At 32.3% G+C, this 17,225-nt stretch overlaps 5 protein-coding genes across 5 annotated transcripts; 2 read left to right on the forward strand and 3 right to left on the reverse strand.

Annotated features, from left to right (window-relative positions):
- Positions 1–615: 615 nt before the first annotated feature.
- Tsp_07948 (FERM domain-containing protein 5) lies at positions 616–3,015 on the reverse strand. The gene is made up of 11 exons (XM_003373302.1): positions 2,994–3,015; positions 2,702–2,786; positions 2,541–2,638; positions 2,356–2,476; positions 2,200–2,287; positions 2,087–2,139; positions 1,892–1,991; positions 1,678–1,781; positions 1,419–1,621; positions 780–1,348; positions 616–705 (listed from the first exon to the last, which is right to left on the reverse strand). The coding sequence occupies exons 1-11, from the start codon at positions 3,013–3,015 to the stop codon at positions 616–618; spliced, it is 1,533 nt and encodes a 510-aa protein (XP_003373350.1).
- Positions 3,016–3,998: 983 nt separating this feature from the next.
- Positions 3,999–4,379, reverse strand: Tsp_07949 (conserved hypothetical protein). The gene has a single exon (XM_003373303.1). It carries the CDS (start codon positions 4,377–4,379, stop codon positions 3,999–4,001), a length of 381 nt encoding a protein of 126 aa, XP_003373351.1.
- A 543-nt stretch (positions 4,380–4,922) lies between these two features.
- Positions 4,923–5,881, reverse strand: Tsp_07950 (FERM domain-containing protein 3). Its single transcript, XM_003373304.1, has 5 exons — positions 5,754–5,881; positions 5,529–5,631; positions 5,359–5,461; positions 5,243–5,285; positions 4,923–5,127 (listed from the first exon to the last, which is right to left on the reverse strand). The coding sequence occupies exons 1-5, from the start codon at positions 5,879–5,881 to the stop codon at positions 4,923–4,925; spliced, it is 582 nt and encodes a 193-aa protein (XP_003373352.1).
- A 2,809-nt stretch (positions 5,882–8,690) lies between these two features.
- Positions 8,691–9,911, forward strand: Tsp_07951 (glucose-fructose oxidoreductase domain-containing protein 1). The gene has a single exon (XM_003373305.1). It carries the CDS (start codon positions 8,691–8,693, stop codon positions 9,909–9,911), a length of 1,221 nt encoding a protein of 406 aa, XP_003373353.1.
- A 5,548-nt stretch (positions 9,912–15,459) lies between these two features.
- On the forward strand, positions 15,460–16,954 carry Tsp_07952 (carbonic anhydrase 3). Its single transcript, XM_003373306.1, has 6 exons — positions 15,460–15,490; positions 15,617–15,960; positions 16,038–16,130; positions 16,270–16,387; positions 16,576–16,697; positions 16,805–16,954. The coding sequence occupies exons 1-6, from the start codon at positions 15,460–15,462 to the stop codon at positions 16,952–16,954; spliced, it is 858 nt and encodes a 285-aa protein (XP_003373354.1).
- Positions 16,955–17,225: the final 271 nt, after the last annotated feature.

The raw sequence follows: 17,225 nt of genomic DNA on the forward strand, positions 1-17,225 counted from the left end.
TTGTAGTGAGACTTTTCTCCGCAGAATATATAAAATTGATCACAAAATTTATGATTGTGCAACACATAAGACTTCTTTTTCCAATTTTCAAAAATGATCTATCTGCCATTTTCAACTTGACACGACAACAACCTTAAAACATGCTCAAGTGCAATTAAACGGTAGATTAAGAAAAAGATCGTAAAATATGTATGTTTTCAATGATATGATATGTTAAAATTGAAATTGAAGGCAAATTAAATTATGCAAATTAGAGTAGATGATCAGAATTAAAATGAAACAAAACTCATCACAAGGTAGATGGACGAACACGATGGTATTATAGATGTTGCAATTATAAGAGCTTGTACCAGCAGATATTCCATATATATATATATATATATATATATATATGTATGTAAATATTCATTCACAACCGGTGAGTTAAAATGGACACTTCACATACCACATACCACGGAGAATTGAAAATTAAATAAAAAGAAAAAGAAACAGAAAATGATAGCCTTAATCTACAATAATTAATAATATAAATAGAAGCATGAACAGCTGTAAAAATGGCAACTAATATAATAATAATAATAGCATTATTATTATTATTATTAAAATCTCAGCCGTTCATAAACAACCAATATCTAATTGTTCCACAAACGAAGTTGATTCCACCAATCGTATACGACTTTTTGGTAATAGTCTAAGCGAAAGCTTCTAAATGAGAAGTAATTTCTCATGTTTTTCAAATAGATTTCACAGTCGAATTCTTGTCGTTTCATAAATCCCACATAAAATAGAATCATCATCGAAACGACAAAGGCGAAGAACATGGCCTTCTTTGAAATAGGGAAAAAATAGCCTCGCTTCTCTACAGTCAAAGAGTTTTCCATTTTTCCATTGCTTTCTTCATTGTTCACTGCGTTTTTCGAATCGAATGCTTTCCACTGCTTGTCTTCTGCAACGTTGTGTTGTTGAACGACAACAGGTGTGGACGTTTTGAAAATTCCTTGTTGGTCCAAATCTGCATTAAAACTGCGGTGATGTGGTTCAAGTTCCATCAACATATTCAAATGAGCATTATTATTATTATTATTCGATTGAATTTTTGCTATTCCATTAGCGGTTGGTTCTTGTTCAGAATCATGCAATACTGGCTGAGTGATTACTGTATAACGTGAAATGGATGTTTTCTTGACAGCATTGTTGTGTTCTTCGAAATTGGTTTTGCACGAACTTGCACTGTCCGTTTTCAAATGTTCTTCTCTATTACTATTGGCAGGCAGTTCATTGTATTTCAATTTTTCTTCCAACGGCAACATATCCACCTCTGGTATATCATCCAAATCTGTGTCCATAGCTGAATAGCAATGATCAATACATTAATAATAATTTATGAATGAACAACATTATTTTTTTATTTTTTTTACCTGAACATTCATTTAAATAAAATGAATCACGCGGTGAAGAGCATATTACACCTGAACGGCGGAAAACAGGCGGTTTACGTGGAGTGTAGTCTGAATTTTCTTTCAACTCTTGAAATACACGACCACTATAACGAAAAGTACATTTGCGATGGAAAAGTTGCCTTTTAGAACTTTGCCTTGGCACATCAGACGCTTTTTTGCAACTGAAACGAAAACAATAAGCTAAAAATAATGCTAATCATTCAATACAAAAGTATACGTAAAAAAAGCCTTCTGCGCAAGCAAATCTTTCCACAGTTGTTTGCAATAAATCGCTGAATTGCAAATGAATCGCAACGAATTTTTCTTCTTCGCATGAGGCGACTAGAAAATTCAAAGAAAAAAAGAAGCAAAATAAAACAAACAAAAAGCATTAACGCATATAGAAATAGAAAAAAAACAATTACAAAGAATAATGTGAAAAAAATACTGACCTGCTTGTGCAAACCGTTCGACATTGATGACAATTCATGACCATCTTCCAACTGTATGATCAACTCTTTGTTCACGAAATCGAACTTGTGAATAGCATCCCTTTGAAAATGATAAATAAAATAATAAAATAAATGACAAATTAATGATACTGAAAATACCATTTGTAACTGAAAACTTTAGTCTGAAATTCATACGCCACAACACCACTGGGTGTCGTTCCCAGATACAAATTTACATTGTTCTCAGCCTGAATTGTTACAGATTTTAAAAAAGATCAAAAAATAATACAAAAAATTTCCAAAATTACTATAACAGAAAACGGATGAAATCCGTAAGTTTCTAAAGTTACAGCTATCTTCAAAATATTCATGTCCGCTTCTGCCGGTGTCATACCACTGAAAACGACAAAACCATTAAAACTACGCATGAATACAAAGAGAACAGCTGAATGATAAATTATTACACGAGAGTTTTATGAAATGCTTCAATTTTATCCTCAAGTCGTGGTATTTGATTGGGAAACATTTTAATTTTCGACACGTAGCCATCCGGATGTTCTTGTGGATTGTAGTCACCCAAAGTGCCTGAAATAGAAAACTGATAAAGCAAAGTTCCGTGAAGAAGAAAACAAAGCATCTTTTTTTTTACCTTGAAGAAAATATCCGCCCAATTGTTCAGCTTCTTTTGAAGGGCAGTACAAGCGTCTGCGTCGAATGTCACGTCTCAACTGCTTGACAAATAGATATCTTCAAAAAAGAAAAATACAAAATTTATACATAAAAAATCACTTGAAACATGTATCCACATACCTGGTGTATTCCTCTTTTATGATAGATGGATCCTCTGGAAAGAATCTCACACGAAGCAGTAAACATAGATGACGTAAATCTGACGCTTAAAAAATAACACAAATTTTGTCAATTTGCATAAATTGAACTCATTCAACTGGTGAATTTGCCAAAAATGTGAAATTGTATTCTCGTTTCAAAAATCAAAACCGACAACTGAAGCTTTGAACATGAAATTCATCTTGTAAACTTTTCAATAATTTCAAATGTTCAACTGTAATTATTTTCAAACATAACCTGAAAATCATATTACGATCTACAATATATGGTTTCATTTATGCAAATTTTGAAAAGTGAACTGTACTGAATAATAATTTTGATGAAATTGTGCACAAATAAATTTTGCAGTCAAAGTTGGATAAAATATCGTAAAAATACAATAATAGCAACTGTTAATAACACAAAAATAAAAGTATATGATTTATATGAGTAAATTTTTTTAAATACAGTTTACAGTTGTGATTTTGAAATTTGAAAAGAAAGAAAGAAAATGAAATAAAAAGTAAAATTGCGTCGATTGAAAATGAAATTATTCAAAATTCAATTTGATTTTTTGTTATTGTTCATCGTCAAAATGGAAATTAGTGATCAATTGTTGAAATTGAATATTCTCTCTCCCTCTCTCCCCCTTTCTCTTGAATTTCAATCACAGAGAATCAATAGATCGGATGAAAAATAGAAATATAAAATTATATAATTTGATATACACAGACACAGAAAAAAAAGATATCAAAATAGGAAGAATTATAAAAGAAAAAACCAATGTACATTTGCACAAGTTTGAACGTTTGTTACATGCTAGTCGTGTAATCCTCGGTTTTTCAAAAAAGAACAAAGAAAACAATAGTGTAATTTTCAATTCCTGTGGTAAATAGAATTCCAGTACTGTGAAGGCTGACAAGGTGGTGGCAAACTGGCTTAATAAAATTGTTCAAACAAGATTTCTGCCAAATGTACATTTGCAGAGTTGGTCTGTTGAATATTTAGAACAATTTTCAAATTGCAAATGACTACAACTCGACGCCCCCCTCCCATACACCGTATAATAATTCTACAAGCCTACGCGTTCAACCTGCAGGCAAAATGATGATGCAAAACAAAAAAAAAAGAAAAATTATAATTGTAAATATTCATAAGCTAACAAATGAAGAATCATTCGTTCCTTTGTCCACAGATAGTTGGTAAAATGTATTGAAATTAGTCGAATTTATTTCCATTGGACGAAAAAGTCGATGTTTATTGAACGAGTGAAGTGAAATTAATTTTGATCAGTTGCATTTGGTTGTTGTTGCTGTTGTTTTTTGCTTTTTGCAAAAATACCTGCTTGCAACAACAATTTCAAATCAGAAGGGTAAAAAGCAAAATTTAGCACACGCACCACCACGTGGTCGTAGTAGCAACTTCGATTGGAAACTTCCCTTGCACCATAATTTGCATACCTTCGGCGTTCAGGGACAGTTGTTTTACTCATCTGATTGATGAATTGGAAATTTCTAATAGTATATTGTCTTTGCCGGCATGATTCACAACCGTACAACGTTACTTTTGCATCCTTTGATGTTGCTTGCTGATGAACACGTGATTTTTGCAACAAACAAAATAAATAATTTTTCCCCTTTTTCTTCTTCAAACTTGCCATTCAATTATAACTTTGCAAACAAACTACGTCAATTAAAACTGGGCTAATGCTAGTTTGTTAGTTTGCTGTTTTGGGTTTGTTATTTACCACCAAAATACCATGGTAACAATGGTTAAGCTGATAATTAAATCTCTCTCTCACACACACAGAGTAGGGTCGAATCAGGTCACTGGCAAAAAGCCAACCTACGGAAAATCAGCTTCAGCTTAACCCAGTGGATCAATGAGAAAAGCAAATCTATACTGAACTCAATGAACTACAGAGCACGTCGATAATATAATATTAATAATAACATCTCTCGCCTTTGAAACCAAATCGCAAGCTTTGAATATGCAGCATGAGCATACATGAGTATTCAATTTCTTTTCTATCATAACAACCAGCTAGTTGAACAATTTAAATACAAACATCAAATTAATGAAACAACGCTCTCATCATCTGCTGACATCTAAATTAGCATCACGCGAAACACAGACGTTCGCCGGCGTGACGTGCATCTTATGAGAACAACTAGCCGCTTCTTAGTTGTCCAAGCTCTAGTCTCTAGTTTGGGCTTGATAATTTCCAACAGAGCTGTATAAAATCATTATTGATGCTCATCTGGGCAGTTCGATCGGAACCACCCGTCCAGCATCTGTGATAGAAAAGCAGAATATCGCCAAAGACGCCTGCTTTTCCGCCATTCCAAATGCTCATTAGTGGTGACATTCGAAAAAAAAGCGAACTTGTGTTCAGAGTTTGATTTTTCCTTTATGAAAAATTCCAAAAATTTTACCGAACAAATTTTTTAATCTGCCTGGCATCCTTTTTTTCGGTATAATTATCTATCGAATTAAAAATACAAATTTAACAAACACACTTACATCGGACTTGTCGTATTATTGGCTTTGTTAGATCTATCCAATACTGAAAATGAATGAAAAAAAAACTTTTATAAAATTTAAATATATTGTACTTTGAACAAATGAAAATTTGAAACGTACACGATTTTTATCAACAAAACGCAAGCCGAAATAATCTTTTTCCGCAATATTCAACTGATCGCATACTTGATTTAACAACTGTTCGCCAGTATCGCCTTTCTAGAATTAAAAAAAACACATACACACATAAATATATTTATATTTTAATTGAAATTAATATATTTACATTATATTCAACATCGATTGCATTGTTGTCATCCAATAGAAATACTTTACAACGCATAACTTTCGAAACAGTACTATAACTGCCAACTCGGCTGAGCATCGTGCTGAACTTGGAATCCATCTGAATGAACCACAAGAGTAATAAATAAATAAATTAATAATTTGAAAAGAATATTATAAAGAAAAATAAAGAGCAAATGATGTCTGGCACGAGCGCTTACTTAACTGGCTAAGGTCAACAATGCGAATGAAATCGATCGTAGCTTCTGTCAATAAACGTCTACCAGATGTGGTCAACGTAGTGACCAAAGCACCAATGCCAGCAAACGAGCTCGCCCTGCAATACAACATCATTTGAAAATCTTTACAATGAAAACGAAAAGCAGCAATAACAACAACAACAACAACGATGACGACGAGAAGAAGCAAAGAATGCTTTCAAATAACAACCGCCTGCAACGAACATCACGTTCAATAATAATTATAATATAATTATATAATCATGAAAATAGTGATAGTTTTTCAAGAATACGTTGAACGTTGAAATTTTGCTTGAATCCATCAAAATTGCTGCATCAGCATCGTAAACAACACTTTTATAAATAACAACGTTGATGATGCTGATAAAAGAAGCAAATTTGAAAACGTATTTTATGCAACCAAATGGTGCAGCAGTTGATTTTGCCGTTGTGATTTTTCAATTCTCTCAAATTATCCTAGTCGAATATTTTCCCATCCTTGCAAACGTCACCATGCCCACTTTTATACACAATATCTTCTCTCGAAAACACGGTTGATCGTCTCTCCTTGTTCTTATATTATTACTGACTGCGTACACACACACACACACAGAGATTGATCAAATTAGTCTTATTACTAATATCACCACCACACTACAACTATTATTACTGCTGCTGCTGCTGCTGCTGCTGTGGGTCAAGGTTGAACTCCTGATTTTGCATCGGTAAAATATTGAAAAAGGTGCAAACGACCTCGATAATTTATTTCAACCAGCAATTTTCCACCCGAACCGGCTGACACCATCCAATTGACGTTGTATGCAAGTGCAACGCTGCAACAAGTGTCGAATTGTAAAACAAAGAATGCAGCAACATTTGGAGCGTTGAATAATTTCCTACAACCACCACCAACACCATCATCGTGTAACCGTTCGACCAACTATCCCGCAACCACAACCACACTTTTGTCGAAACTTGTCACATCAACCTGCACGACTACTTTCAATACAATCGAACTGTAAAGTAAAATCTGATTTACAGGTTACTTGAAATATAAACAAAATATCATTTCCAAAAATATGCATAAAATTCTCTTCAATTTTGCCGAACACTAACTGATTTGCTTGGAATTGATATATACAAGCCAAAGAAGAACAAGTTGAAACAACAATTTCAAATTTCTTCATTCCCACTTTGAATTCAATGCAATTTTCAACCTTCAAAGCAAAGTAAACATACTGACGTTGTGCAATCAGATGTTGTTTGCATATCAGTATAACTGTGTGTGTGATACGTGCAATAGATATTTGTTGATAGAGAAGCAATAAAAGCTGGAATTGAATTGCAAGCTTGAACATGAAAATCATGAGTTGGTGTTCACAATTTTGACGATGCAGTGCACGTGGATTGGAAGTAGAGGGGGGGGGTGGATGGGTGGGTGTGTAGGGACGTGTGTGGGGTGGGGGGGGACTCACACGCGCACACAAATGTCAAATTTACTACGACAATTTATGCTTCATGCTTGTTCGTGTTTGTACAAAATTGAATGGAAAAACAATTGCCCGAGTTGAAGCTATTGTTATTTGTACTTGCTTGATTTGCAAGAATGAATAGAAAAAGTGAAAATCAATTTTGCTAAACTAGTACAGCAACTATACACTTGTTTATGTTAATTTAAATGTTATACTTATTTTTTTTACAAATATTATTCACTTTATTCTGTCGATCAAATTAAATGCAATTTGTGATTACAATTTTACAAAAAGAAAAATATATACAGATTTATATATATCATAAGACACTTGAAAATAATTTGAATTGTTTGACTATTTTACAGTAAGATGTATGAATTTATTTAACATTTTTCAAATGGAAAAAGCTAAATTGGCAACTTTAAATGAACAATGATGCATTGTTGTTGTATTACGATTTGATATTGGTTTTTAATAATTATAATATTTCTACAAATTCCAATGGTTTGCAATATTGGTGAGTGATCAATTTACACCTGCTTGATCGAACTATATATATATTTTTTTTTCTTTGATTTCAAATCAGTATATACAACTATGAATAACTGGTAAAATTATTCATTCATACTTGATGAACAACTATTTCAATTATTTCAAATACTGAAATTCCATTAATGTCAGCTAAAAAATATTAATGGCTATTTCTTTTTTTTTGTTACATTTAACTTCGGTGTACCATTTGCGATGACGAATCAAAGTTGTAAATTGCATTTAAAACGAGTTTCTCTCTCTTCTCAATTGTCAGTTTGGTTATAAGTTTGTGTGATTTCCGCTTTGAGCAACTAAACTAAACGAGTTTCAGTTTTACATTGTGATGATAGTTCAATATACTTTTTTCCCAATTTTCAAAGCATATTTCAACTCTGAATATTCTTCGGGTTATTTTTGAATTGACTTTTGCAAGGTTGCTTTGAAAAGATTCACTTCAATTCACGTGCTCAGTTCAATCCAATTTCTTAAAAATACAAAACACACTACAAGTATATTAAACTACATTTATACGTCAAATAGCATTTTATTTTTACGCAATCATATATTTGGACAATTCACAGTTCAAGTTGACATGGAGGATTTAATTTTGATTTCTGTATTTCATCCTGGCAATTTTCCACAAGACATTTTTCGTTTACAAAAGAAAACCAAAAAGGAAAGCCCACGTTTCTTTGTTTCATATTGCATCATATTTTTTTCTTTCATTTATGAATCAATTAGCCTTTGAAAACATTGATTTCGAACAATCAACTTTCGATTCAATTGAAATATGCGAACATTTTTGTAACTCTTTTGACTGTGAGAATTTTCACATTTTTACCGTAACGTTGATTTGCAGGGATGACAGTTTGGTCAGTTCGTATAGATGAATGGCTCTGCTTTTACTGTTAACCGATTGCGATGATTGATGATAATTTGATGTCTGATTTAGGTCTGGTTATTCCTGCAGAATTGGCACAACATTTCATCCCCAAGTTGAAAGAACTCGGCTACCTCACCAAAGCACTGTGGACTCCGGATGCAGCTTGGACGATACAAGTTGCGGCGGACTGTGAAGTGCCTTTCGCAGCTTCAGAATCGGACGAAGTTCTTTTACGCAAAGATGTGCAGTTGGTGTTGATTATCGGATGTCCGGTTATCAGTGCTCAGATTAGCATCAAAGCTTTGGGAATTGGCAAGCACGTGATTTGCGACATTCCAGCTTCTTTGAATTCCACTCAAACAATTCGAATGGTTCAAGCGGCGGATTATTATCCACAATTAATTGCTTTGGTAGGTTTCGGCATGCGACATTTGGAAATATTTCAAAAAATGCGACAACTTCTTCAACAACTCGCCATTGGTCGGTTGTTGCTTTTTGAAGTTGTAGTGCGCTTTGAAGGGTTTCAGTGTAGAAGATACAATTGGAAATTTGATCAACTTTCTGGAGGTGGCATTCTCAATTTGGTGGGCAATCACATAGTGGATTTGATTTGTTTTTTGGTTGGCAAAAGAGCTTTCAGTGTGCAGGGTGTGGTGCAAAATTTACCGGTGAAACTGCCGGTACAGGACGATTCAGAGCCCAAATCGGCGGCGGATCTCAGTGGAAATTTGGACGACGATGATTTTCGCAAAATGAGCGCCGACAATTATTCATCTTTCATAATGCATTTCGAAGGCGGTTTGCACGCATCGGTCAGCCTGAGCGCGTTGGGTACGCCGAATTTTATTTATCAATTTCTCTGCTGGGGTACCCACGGACAACTGATTGTGGAAAATTGTAAGCTTTATTTGGTTCGATTCACTCCGCAAGGTCCTGTCAAAGAATTAATCCTCACTGATCCGCACGGAGCTTTATCGAACGCGTCGGTCGGTGATTCGTTCGGCTATCCGAATAAATCGCTGACCAGACTGCATCAGTTGACGTTGCAAAATACGCTGCAAGCTCTCAGCAAACCACTGTCCACGTTGCTTTTTCCAAATGCTGACGTTCTGTCGGTCAAATCGAAGCAGAACAGCCTAAACAGCGCTGCATCTTTTGAAGATGCACTGTACGTTAGCAACGTTTTGGACGCGCTTCGTATATCGAGCTTACGCGGTGAAGAGACTGCAATTCAGTTTACACCAACAAAATCCACGTAAACCTTCTTTTTTCGCTTGTTGCTTTGTTCCATTTTTCCTGAACATTTCCTGAAATTGCAATTACACATTGCATACAGTATCTATCATCTGTTGTTCATTTGAATCTATTTGATTTCGATTGCTTTAATGGGTTGTGTTGCACTCTGCAACCAGTGACACTCTAAAAATAGAATAATCGACGACGAGCTTATGGTCATTTTTCATTTTAAAAATATTATTTCAATTAAATTGAAATAATTTTTCGAATTGAATTATTATTATTATTAAATGTTATGTAAAAAAATGGCATATTTCTTGCGTTCATCAAAACATATACTATTTCTTCTCAACAAACAGCAACTTCATTACTTGGAAATAGGATTGTAGAGAATTCGTAAAAATATCCATTTGTTATTGTGCAAACAAGCAGCATGCTGACAGCATCATAATACGTTGGGCAGAAGCTGAAAGAATAATTCCCATTCAATTTTATTATTCAACAGACAACCAACCAACTGCAAATGTTTGAACTGAAAACAAAATAAAGAAAAAATACCGCAAACTTTTAACGATTTGAAGTTAAATTTGTTCCATCACATCCACATAAATTGTGCAAAATTGGAAAAGGACGAATTAAAACGAATAAATGACATTGTACTAATTCGAGCGTGTTAGAAAATGCAGAGAGCTTCGGTCAATCAATTCAAGAAGAAATGCAGTTGTTATACAATGTTCGTTGAGCAAATTATTTTAAAATTTGCAGACAGAATTGAAAATTGAACAAATTACTAATTTAATAAACAATTCTGAAACTACAGTCTACGCAAATTCTACGGATGATAGTGAAGTTTAAAAAAAGATGAAGAAAAAATGTTCATAATAAGATTAGCAAAATGTGTAAAAATATTAAATTTATTATTTTAATAATTATTAATTATTATGGCAAAATAAATGAATCACTGATCAAAAACAACAACAACAACAACAATAGCAGAATAGCAATTTAAAATACCGTAATGCATATTCATTATATAATATACGGTAGTATATAATATACGGTAGTAGAATTGTTAAAAATATTTAAATTTCCAATATATTTGACCTTTTATAATAAATAATAATAAAAGAGAGAAAGAATTATTAATATATTTGGAAAAGGAAAGGGGCTTTCAACAAATTACATACAAGCAAAACCCATCAGAGGGATTAATGAGCAATTCCAATGTCGAGCGTCTAGATTAAAGTCACATTAGAGAGTTGTTTATTTAAGAAAAATACTTTCTTTTTTGCCAAACAACAGTTGCTGTTCATCGTGCTAATATTATTCCAGTTGAAGAAGTGATAAGCTGAATGTTATCGACAATCGATGCCATCTGACCATAAATTTGCCGTGGAAGTATGCAACAATGGCGTCGGCTAACTTTGCTAATTGAACTGAATTTTTACACTGAGCCTGAAAATAATGTTTCATTTTCACAGTTTTATTAAAATTAAAATCATTGCTATTATTATTATTAGTAGTAGTATTATTATCATTCGAAAGGTTTGTCGTGTAAAAATTTTCAATATTCATATAAATGTTGGTTGTATTCTTCAATAATAATTTCCTTTTTCCAAATTCAAATTTTTTACTTTCTGACCACTATTGGTAAATATGCAAGCTATTTTGAATAAAAATTCAGTCAGCAAGTCTGTCTCTCTCTCTCCTTCTCTGTGTGTATGTATGCGACTTTTAGCAAAAAGGCACTGCTACTAAACGATCAACGAGCATTCTACTGGACCAATGATGATGATGTGATAAATTTTATCCACAATCAATACCGACGCCCATTAAAGTAATTCTGCACTTCCAAGTTCTGCATTGCTGTCAATTGAGATCGATAATTTGTCCCCCCACCTCCTCCTCTTATTTTCAATATGACTCATCGAAATGCCAGAAAATAAATAGCAAAGCAAGCAGATAGTGCGCATACGTGCAAATTTACGCGCATATTTGCTGCAATAGGAGATAGCTGTGTCGTTGAGCTCGGCAGCAAAAGCCTCAGCTAACAACAAACAGTGTGTGCAACTGCATATTTATTCAACCAAAACGCAGCATTTGAAATTGGCTTGTTTGGAAAATATTTCCAATTGAAAAACAATCGCGCATTTCTGATTATTATCATAAAACAGCAGCTGTCTTAAAGTAGTATGGAATTTTTGAATGGTAAGTTCGCATTTACATTTACTGAAACAAAAAGAAAAGAAACAAAATACAAATTTCATTTTTAATTGATATGGATATTATTCAACAGCTTATCTTTTTCTTTTAAATGGATTATTGAAAAGAAAAATTATTCGACATTTTCTTTGCAAATGAGCAACAACAACAACAAGCAAACTTTTTTTTCTCTGCTTTAACAAATCTTATTCAAGCGCAATCACAATTAATTAATTAATCAATTTCACTTATTTACTTACTGATTTCTATTCGCTATCAGAACATTTTCCCTTAAAGCATTTTCGGATATAATTCGGCATAAATTTGCATAATTGAATAACAGTTGGTTGAAGAAAGAAAATGCTCGAATATGTAGTTAAAAAATATGTTGCTACTGAACAAAATGAAGAATAATTAATCATCAGTGATTTTAAAAGTTGTGAAGGAGAAACATTTTCAATTTTTCACCAGTATAAAGAAAAAAATACATAAAGTATGCATAAGTTGAAAATATGCTGTATACGCTAATAGTATTGTTTTAATAAATGTACAAATAATTATCGAATCAATTTTGGAGATGAATTTTCAAAAGGGGAACAACTAACTGAGCCCTATTCTTCTCTCTCTAGCTGTTCAGTGTGGCAACTTTACCCGATGAAAATGCGCCTCTTGGTCGACAAGTGATTGAAAAGTTGAGGAAATGCATAGAAAGCAAGTGGAACAGATGGGATCAATAAAATTCAGAAACAAACATTAAAACATCATAATATTTGCTTAAGAATATTATTTTAAAGCCAACGGCTTTTCTGAAAAGAATACCATAAACCTCTCTCTCCCCATATATATATATATATATATATATATACGGTAAAACAGATTCCACCAACCGTTTAACAAGAACAATATAAAAAAATAATATAAGAACATCATACTATCAACTTTATTTAATTCATTAATGAAGAAGAATATTGTAAAATTTGAAAAATGTTGTAAAGAAGAACTTCCAATTGTTCTGTTTTTGTTCATCACCAATTTAACAGATTATCAGCAGAAAAAAACAATAGATAATAGAATAGAATAGAAAATAATAGCTAAATTTTCTTTGTCTTGCCAAAAGAAATATTCTAAACGGTTGTTTTATGGTACTTTTGTTGTTGCTTACTGTTTACATTTGCTTTTTTACCAAATATTGCAAGGAAAGCGTAAAATATTTAAAATACAATTATTAAGCATTGATTTTCACCGAGTAAATTTAACGCACACTAGCTGACAATTGTGCGACAAAAAAAATGCAAAATGTCAATGCAAAGTTATTATCATACGAGAAAATTCAATTATCACAGCGGGCAAAATTTTCCAACTGAACACCGCCCATGAGAACAGACAGACAGACTGACTGACTGATTGACAAAAAGCTAGCTCATTTATACATGTATGCATGCATGTTACAAGTAACATATATATATATATATATATATATATATATACGTTCCCCCATTTATTCCTTGGCATTTAATTAAAAAAAAAATATATATATATAATGAATCTTCATTTATAGCAACCATGTGCTATTATTTATTATTCCACTTTTAAAAGAAATACTTCACGTCAAATCATGATGGAAATAAATTGTTCAACTGCAATTTTGTTTAATTAAAATACGCAAAATGTTCAATTTATTCATCTGTGATAATTTCTGCAACAACTATAAATAGATTATATATGGAACAGCTTCTGTTTGTTTGCTTTTAAAAAATGAATTATTATTTAATAAAAAAAATAAAAACTACAAAAAAATTAGCTTATTTGAAATTGCATTTCAGGTTTGAAACAGACTTTGAAAATTGACGAAGTGACCAGTGGTGTAGCGTCAAAGTTGAACACAGCGAAGGATTTTGTCCAACACCAACAACAAACGCTAAGTGAACTCGGAGCTGTAAAGACAGTAAAAGAACGCGTCGGTTCACTGGTGCCAACCCAGTTGCAAAATTTAAAATTAAACTATTTCAGTAAGTATATAATTTTAATAATTTTAATATTAATATTACTACATGAGAAATAACTATTTTACGAAAATAGTTGCAATACTACACGAAAAAGCTTTTAAAATTTTTATGAAAAGTATAATTTTTACACACATACACACACTAATAATATTTTGTAAAGCGATAAAAAATTCTGCAATACAGTAAACATAATCGTACTATTTTCATCTTTTAAAATTCGATTCCACATTTACGTTCGCATCATCTAAATTTTTCCATAAATATCACATGCATTTTTTTTCTTTTTGGTTAAAACAATTCTTCAAATAAAAATTGATGATATTAAAATGCACAGTCTCCTCCCCGTTTTACAGCAATAAAAAGGAAACGTTGAAATGCACGGCTAATTTCACGCTAAAATGATAAAATAAAAAAATCCACTTTATAAAAATTCAGTTCCATACGTCATTAAGTATTATGCATGCAATGTGCATTTCATGTCAGCATTGTGCATTCCTGCTTTCTCAATCATAATCAGCGAGCTAATTATTTGAAATCGATATGTTATTCACAGCTTGAAAACACACATATATGTATGTGTATACATATTTATATTTACTCATTTATACTGATGGATAACTATGACTGGAAAGTATGACTGCATTAATTTATTAACAGATATGAAAGCTATAAGCCTAACAAATGCAATCTTTTATTATTATCGAAAACGTCAACGTGAATTATTTATTACAAATCACTTAGCTTTAAATACTAATGGTGAAAATTTAAAAGTTTCAATTTTTATTAATACAAAAAATTCTTGTATAAAAATAAGTTAAAGTCAACTTCCGTAGATAATAGAAAACAAGTGTGCACAACATCTTCAAGCTCATTAACATGGAAACATTCTACTAAAGTACGTGTTTCGAGTAATGCGAAAAGCAAAACGTGCTTCATTTAGTTAAATGTATGCATGTTCAGAAAATAATAACTACATTTGTTTTATGATTTATTATTAAAATTATAAACTATTTAGTAAATGAATTGCTTTGCGCACAGACAAATATCATTTACTTTATTGCTACATTAAAAATTCATTAACTAAATGTTTATTAAGTGTTCACTTGTAGATTATATATATATATATACTATTGGTCAAATATGCTTTTGAAGAGGCTTGATATTAATTGAATAAATATACATTTCAAATTGTATTTCTAACTTCTTAATTGATTTTCTTCGCGTGATTGGTCAGACAAGATCAGTATGACAAAACGGCCAGCAGACTCGTCTCCATAGCTACTACCTGCGTGTTCATGCTCATAATATTCATTTTCATACTTTCAAATATTTGCTAAAAACTGTCATCAAAAAAGTCATACAGATGTTCCGTAATTTTGCGGCGATTAAAAATGGTGAGGGAATATTTATATAAAGCAGACTTTCAGCACAATATTATTTTTAAAAAATCTAATTAATGAGATGTTTTTTTTGAAATGAAATTTATTCAGGTCCAGGAAGTTGGACAAAATATTTTCCAGCAGCTAAGGGAAATCGTCAATCACCGATCGATATCTGCGCTTCTCAAGCTCAGTTCGACGAACAGTTAGGTGATGGCAATTTTCAGTTAAATTATTTCTCTGAAGATTGCCTTGAAGTAAGGAATGTTGGAACAACGTGGAAAATAATCGTTTCTCCAAATGGAAAATCTTGTAAGAAAATGCATCACTTTAGGAGAAACAGGATAAAATTGACCCTGACTTTAGCACTTTCTGCTGTGCATTTACCGGCAACTTATATTTTAACTCAAATTCACTGTCACTGGGGAACGGAACCAATGAATGGCTCTGAGCATGTTATTGGAGGTGTTGGCTATGCTGGTGAGGTGAGTAAATATTTAGATTAAAAAAAAGAGAAATTTATCCGATGATAATATAATCATATTTATTTTCACATTTACAGATACATATTGTTCACAGAAATGCCAACTATTCTACTTTCGAAGAAGCATGCAAACATTCAGACGGTATTGCAGTTGTTGCAGTGTTTCTCAATGTAAATTGTTTTTTTCCCCACCATCACATGCATTCAAATATATATGAATACATATATATATATATATATATATATATATATATATATGTGTGTGTGTGTGTGTGTGTTTTATAAATTATACAATTTGCAATTATTTAAGGAATCGTTGGATGATAATTTAGCACTAGAACCGCTTGTTCAAATGATATCAAAAATTCAATTCAAAAATGAATCGGTCACATTTCCACAAGGTTTTGATATAAAATGTTTAATTCCAGGTAAGTAAATACATCGCTTCATAAATAGAGCTGATTCATCTGTTTGCTTTACATTAACGATATATTTATTGCGAAGAATGCGCTATATTACATTATCCCGCTGTGAATGAAATGAAAATGTATTCGATAAATTTATCGAATTAAATGAAAATATGAACATCAAAAGTATTCTGGCAGATAAATTGCAGGGAAAATAAATTTAGATAAACGTGAATTTTGGACTTATGAAGGATCATTGACCACACCTCCTTGTTGTGAATGCGTTTTGTGGACCGTATTTCGGGCTGCAATACCAATTTCTAGTAGACAGGTAATTTTTCTCATAATATCCAGCATAATTATCACCACTAATACTAGCAATTAATTACAGGCATTGTTTTCTGGCATTCTAATTACAATTACTGATTAAATTTTCAGCTGGAAGTTTTTCGATCACTTTACGCAGTACCAGTGGAAGATTCTGAGCGCAATCCGATGCGACTAATAAACAACATCCGACCAGTTCAAGCAGTAAATAGTCGAATCGTTCGAGCTTCCTTCCGCGCCGGTGGACTTTGCACTACCTGAGCGACGTATAATTTCACTCATTTGCATTCAGCAAATGAACTATTTTATTCAGTAAAAAAATTTTCAGGCATCGACATTTTAAAATCAATACGCATAACTGGATAATTGGCAAATTTACAGCCGTTCTGTTCGTCCCATGTCTTATTTTGCTTTTCAAATTTTATTTCAACTGTATTGTACTGTATTGTATTGTGTGCAGTGATTTGCTTAAATTCAAAACATTAGTATGATGAAAAGCAAAATTTCAGATGCGCTATTGTACCGTGATTTG

This window comes from Trichinella spiralis (genome assembly GCF_000181795.1).
Source record: "Trichinella spiralis strain ISS 195 chromosome Unknown Scfld6, whole genome shotgun sequence".
NCBI lineage: Eukaryota > Metazoa > Nematoda > Enoplea > Trichinellida > Trichinellidae > Trichinella > Trichinella spiralis.